Here is a 6,452-nt window from a genome sequence, read left to right as displayed (position 1 = left end):
CCTCCAACTCCACCATCTGTTTCTTCCTCTCCGGCTCGCTCACCAGCAGAACCATAATCTTACTGTTGTTCTTCACGTTCTGTTCATCCAGACGCTTCTCTGTAAAGAGAAACCATTTCAATGCAAAGTTGAAATGACCAAACATAATACAAGTTTATAGGCATTGATTAGATGGGCGTTGTGGCAACTAAATGGAAACTTACCAGGAGACAGTGTCTTCCCTCTAAAAATTAACTGAATGTATTTGAGTCCATATTGTTCAGTAATCCTATACAAATGTAGGAAGAAAGTAGCACCTTATATTTAGCCTCATCAGGACAACCAGGGCTACAAGTAGAACAGTTGTATTCATGAGTTTTAGTGAGAAAATATCCAACAACAAAAGAAAGGTCAGCCAAAGCAAAAACCTGATAAAAATGAATTTATATGAATGCTATACAAGTACAGAAATCATTTGCTCACTGGAAAATTAATATTCAACTAGTCAGTAACAACTGTGTGGAGTTTGGAGCTTGTGACAGAAATTATGTGAGCTTATTACAGTATTATAGACACTACGTCCTGGGATTTCCTATGATCTTCTATGTAGAAGAACCCCTTACCTTCTAACGAATCTTGAGCAAAACATGTGCGTGTTCGTGGGAGTCTCAGTTTTTCAAAGATGGCTGTTAACAGTGTGTAGCTCAAACCATTCGGACTCTACAGACGGTTTTGTAAAAAGACCCGGCCCCTTCGGGATCTGCTCTTGTCTCACAAACGCCACTCTAGCTCAGCCCCCGTTAAACACACAGGCTAATGGTTGGTATGTACGGATGCAGAAGAAATAGACCCAACCAATGGTACAACCCATGGTAGCTCAAACACACAATGTTTAAAAGGGGTTAGAAGTCCAAAACGTGCCGGCGTTACGTGGGAGTCGTTGGCTTAATGTAGCTCATACATTTAAATGTTTAGTTATATTTTATTCCACCTGTTATTACCCTAACAATTGGTAAATGGACTCTTGCATATTTTCCTGGGATGAATGCTGTAATAAAAAATAAAAAAAAGCGCACCATTGTCTGACAGGCCTAATCATGTGCATTGTTTCAGCCCAACATTGCCATCCTTGTATTGACAATGTACTCAAATCTTCAGTAGGCTATTCAACTCTGCAATAACAATGCTCCAATGACAATGCATAATAAATTGTGCACACAACCTTTATCTAAATGTTTGGGGTCAGATTAGGAGATGGGCTAGGTCAGGACCATGAAGCTGAAAACACTGAGTTTACAACATGTGCAGAGAGACTGAGACGTGACAACACACCTGCTAATAGAAGAGGGAAGACCATCAAAAGCATGGTAGGCCTACCTTTTAAAATTACATAAAAAGCATGGTAGGCCTACCTTTTAAAATTACATCAAAAGCATGGTAGGCCTACCTTTTAAAATTACATAAAAAGCATGGTAGGCCTACCTTTTAAAATTACATAAAAAGCATGGTAGGCCTACCTTTTAAAATTACATAAAAAGCATGGTAGGCCTACCTTTTAAAATTACATCAAAAGCATGGTAGGCCTACCTTTTAAAATTACATCAAAAGCATGGTAGGCTCTACCTTTAAAAATTACATCAAAAGCGTGGTAGGCTCTACCTTTAAAAATTACATCAAAAGCATGGTAGGCTCTACCTTTAAAAATTACATCAAAAGCATGGTAGGCTCTACCTTTAAAAATTACTCATACAAACAGTTTTGATGTGATTTTAAAATTTTCATTATGCATTTAGAAGTACTGTACATAGGCTACCATATTTAATTAATGCATCATGTCTGCACATTCCATCTGGATTGCTGGGATTCATCTTATTGTATGACAATAATATGCACACCAGAGAATAATCAGTCATTTTCCAGTCACATATTTGTTCAGTGGCAACAGCCTGTCCATATTATTTTTATGTTTTACCAGTGGAGGCTCCTGAGGGGAGGACGGCTCATAATAATGGCTGGAAAGAAGTGAATGGAACGGCATCAAACACATGGAACCCCCATGTGTTTGATGTATTTGATACCATTCCACCTATTCCGCTCCAGCTATTACCATGAGCCCGTCCTCCCCAATTAAGGTGCCACCAACCTCCTGTGTTTTTAACCCTATCAGTCCCGAGACCCCAGCAAAAATCGGCTTTTCATTTATCTGACTTTCATTTATCTGCATGTCCAGCTCTTATATTTAGCCTCACAATTAAGTGTTTTACTATTTTCCTTTCAGGACAACCAGAGCTACAAGTAGAACACAAGTCAATTTGACATAAACAGTTGCATTCATTAGTTTTATTGACAAATGTCCAACAACAAAAATAAGGTCTGCCAAAGCAAAAACCTGATAAAAATGAATTTATATGAATGCTGAGTACAGAAATAATTTGCTCACTGGAAAATGAATATCCAACAAGTCAGTAACAACTGTGTGGAGTTTGGAGTTTGTGACAGAAATTATGTGATCTTATTACAGTATTATAGACACTACGTCCTGGGATTTCCTATGATCTTCTAATGAATCTTGAGCAAAACATGTGCGTGTTTGTGGGAGTCTCAGTTTTTCATAGATGGCTTTTAACAGATTGTAGCTCAAACCATTCGGACTCTACAGAAGTTTTTGTGAAAAGACCCCAGGCCCCTTTCGGGATCCGCCCTTGTCTCACAAACACCACTCTAGCTCAGCCCACGTTAATCACACAGACTAATGGTTGGTATGCATGGATGCAGAAGAAATAGAAAAATCCAATGGTACAATTTCACTCAATGGGTGGAGATGGATACCCTTCTCAGCCATGATGAAACTCAAACGTTAACATATTAACCTATATAGGGCAAGGCACAGCATCTTACATGACATTATTTGCATGGCTGCATACCAAATGTCCTTTATAGCAACTCAACAAGATTAGTTCAATGCTGCAGAAACATAGAAAACATTGTCTATTGCACTATAAACTGTAACGGACTCTCTCCCTCTCATAGAATCTGATCAGAATGATGCGTACATCCCAAGTCTCCTAGCAGCTTCCGACTTCTTGGGCCCTTTTCTTTGGGGGAAGGGGTAGTGGTGATGGGGGCTAGAGGAGAGAAGAGGCGGCCGCTGCCCCCCAAAACTCAGTTGTCTGGACAAAACGGCTGGGGCTGAGAACTTCCGGGAGCCTGAACTGCTGATACCGGTATGGATAGAAATAGAATCCCCAAAGACCTTCTCACTGGAAGTCTCCGGAAAGTCTTCAGAGAGCGAAGTAAAACTAGAAGAATTACTGCCTGTGATTGTGGGGTTTGGATGTGGTGGTATAATAACGTTGGTCTGTCGGTGGATACCCAAGTGTTTGCGCCATGGGGCTCTCTCCAGGTCCCCAACAAAGTCAATCTCAGCCTCTGAGACCGACCTCTTCCTCTCGTGTTTGCTCTTCATCTCCTGGTTGACTGGGACTACATTGACCAGGGCTTGCCCACTGATTTCTGCTGCATCATCAGTTGATACTGTCAGGAAATAGAATGGAAATGTACAGGTAGGTTTACACACAGTCATCTGCAATCAACATTCCAGCTCAATGGAAAATTACTTATTGATGAAGTCATGTTTATTGTAACAAAAATATTACTTGTGTTCAAATGACCACATTTCCAGTATAGCCTAACTGCAGTATAACTGTATTTTGTTGCTCAAAGCAGGCTAGCAGGAAAAGCTTTTGTATGAAGAAACAAAAGTAGCCAAGACTAATGCTGTCCTCAAGGACTCACATTCACATGATATAAATCCATAATAAATCAATTATTGCTACTTTGTTGCAACAAATGACCTTGAGGACGCACAATATTGTCTACAATTTAACAACTTGTTGCCAGTGCAGACGCGTCACACAAAATGTTCAGACAAAACTGGGCCATGTTAAGTTGCCAAACGTTATCGAACGTTGCAAATAGAAATGCCTAGAATAAAGCCGATGTGATTCCTTATTCTACATGTCAGACAGGCATGTTTGCGTCCTGCTGAACGCGCCCCTGGTTGGGTGCGTGCCAAGCTCGCACAGCACTCCTCGAAAGCGATGTCTCTACCTTGTCTGAATAAAACCACCAGGGTCTGTCGCTTTTGTTTCTCTTTAGTCAAGTTGTACTGTTCCCTCAAAAGTGCAATGTCCATCCTGGTTAGGTCCGCGACAATTTCGCTTTGGTCCTCTTCTTCGACCAAATGATTCACGTCTCCGTTGGTTGTTTCACTACGACTCCGGGATCTTATCGGTTCCCAGGAACACGTCGAATTGGAACAGCAGCACGACAACATCCTGTTTGCATTGATAACCAATGTAGATGTTTATTTCCCCAATCAAAGAAGGCACAGCTGGTAGATATAATGATGAGTAGTTATCCACCTGCTGCCGGCAGTATAGCCTATATGGCACTGTCTGCATCTCAGTAGGTGTAGTACAGGCTAGTCTACAGTGGTTCAAAAGTTTGAGTGATGTGCAAACAATTGAGGACAATTGAAGGTTGCCCTTTTCATTTTACAGTAGACCAAGTAGGCTTAGGTGCAGTACAATGTGTTGTGTAGTGTAGTTTTGGTGAAAGGTGAAAACAGCTTATGGTTATGATAGGCTAAAGTAAAATAGGTGAATAGGTAAAGTAAAGTCCCAAACATAATAGATGGCCTACAGTAAACTAGGCTACACAAACATCAAGTTACTTAAATCCTCATACTAAATAATCCAGTAGGCTTTTATTATCTGTAGGCCTAACAATCAACATTGATTTACATGTTCATACATTATGTTCTGGAAAAATGTGTTGAATGACCCAGTTGTTACTTCGGCTTGCACTGACACAGTATATTGACACAGTGTTGTTGAAGTTGTGGGTGAGTCCTGCTTTGGAGCAATGACTTAAATGGATGACATGGTGGTGGTGACACATCTAGTAGGTGTACCCGCACTTCAAAAAAAAAACTCAGAAAATGTGCCCTTAGTTCAATGTTTAGTCTACTCACAGATCACTCCTTTGCCTCAACATTATTTTCCTGATGCTTTCTCCTTACTAAAGCAGTGAGGCCTGTGTTTCAAACATATCATTACCACAGTGATTTTCTATGCAAACAGTCCCACTTCCATGAATTGTTCGAGGAGACTTGGATTTCCTGTTTCTGAAAAGTAAGCGGTGAGCTGATGATAACTGATTCAGCAAATTAAATAACAAAATGGGTCTCTCACTCTCTCTCTCTCTTCCCTGTCTCTCTTCCTGTCGGTCTGTCTGTCTCTCTGTGCGTGTGTGAGTGTGCATCATGAACATTTAAAAGTCCAAATAATAATAGCTATGGTTGGAGCATCTGAAGCTAACTGAATGTAATAGTAAGTTTATGGTGTATTTATCCTACTTTTTGCATCATAAGGCCTAATAGACAATAAGGCATCTATACTGAACAAAAATATAAACGCAACATGCAACAATTTCAACGATTTACTGAGTTACAGTTCATATAAGGAAATCAGTTAATTGAAATAAATTAATTAATTAGACCCTAATCTATTGATTTCACATGACTGGGCAGGGGCACAGCCATTGGTGGGCCTGGGAGGGCATAGGCCCACCCACTTGGGAGCCAATCAGAATGAGTTTTCCCCACAAAAGGGCTTTATTACAGACATAAATACTCCCCAGTTTCATCAGCTGTCTGGGTGGCTGGCCTCAGACGATCCCGCATGTGAAGAAGCCGGATGTGGAGGTCCTGGGCTGGCATGGTTACACGTGGTCTGCAGTTGTGAGGCCGGTTAGACGTACTGCCAAATTCTCTAAAACGACGTTGGAGGCGGCCTATGGTAGAGCAATTAACATTCCATTCTCTGGCAACAGCTCCGGTGGACATTCCTGCAGACAGCATGCCAATTGCACACTCCCTCAAAACTTCAGACATCTGTGGCATTGTGTTGTGTGACAAAACCACACATTTTAGAGTGGCCTTTTATATGTCCCCAGCACAAGGTACACCTGTGTAATGATCATACTGTTTAATCATGTTCTTGATATGCCACACCTGTCAGTTGGATGGATTATCTTGGCAAAGGAGAAATGTTCAGTAACAGGGATGTAAACACATTTATGCACATACATTGAGAGAAATAAGCTTTTTGTGCATATAGAAACATTCTGGGATATTTTATTTCAGCTCATGAAACATTGGACCAACACTTTACATGTTGTTTATATTTTTGTTCAGTATATAAAGACACAGTATTTTTTGCCTGTTGTAAATGTTCATGACGTTTGTCATAAAGTATCCACTAGAGCGTATTTGATTAAATAAAATGCAAGGTAGGCTAGATATAGCTAGAAGAGTTTGAGTCTTAAGCAGGAGCCGATGTTGCATTTTTGGAGTGCACTGCACCTTTAAACATGAACCCGTTGTGCACAGTTCAGAAACAGCGATACCG

General features: G+C 40.6%; 1 protein-coding gene across 1 annotated transcript; it reads right to left on the bottom strand.

Moving 5' to 3' along the window:
• Positions 1–2,393: 2,393 nt before the first annotated feature.
• Positions 2,394–4,315, bottom strand: LOC311146893 (uncharacterized protein C9orf152-like; the record flags this gene model as incomplete). Its single annotated transcript, XM_084183520.1, has 2 exons — positions 2,394–3,513; positions 4,090–4,315. The coding sequence occupies 2 exons, from the start codon at positions 4,313–4,315 to the stop codon at positions 3,017–3,019; spliced, it is 723 nt and encodes a 240-aa protein (XP_084039646.1). The 3' UTR covers positions 2,394–3,016.
• Between the last annotated feature and the right edge of the window lie 2,137 nt (positions 4,316–6,452).

This window comes from Coregonus lavaretus, assembly GCF_964263955.1.
Source record: "Coregonus lavaretus genome assembly, chromosome: 2".
Taxonomy (NCBI): Eukaryota; Metazoa; Chordata; class Actinopteri; order Salmoniformes; family Salmonidae; genus Coregonus; species Coregonus lavaretus.
The sequence above is the reverse complement of the archived record's forward strand: the minus strand, read 5'-3'. Positions and strand labels throughout refer to the sequence as shown.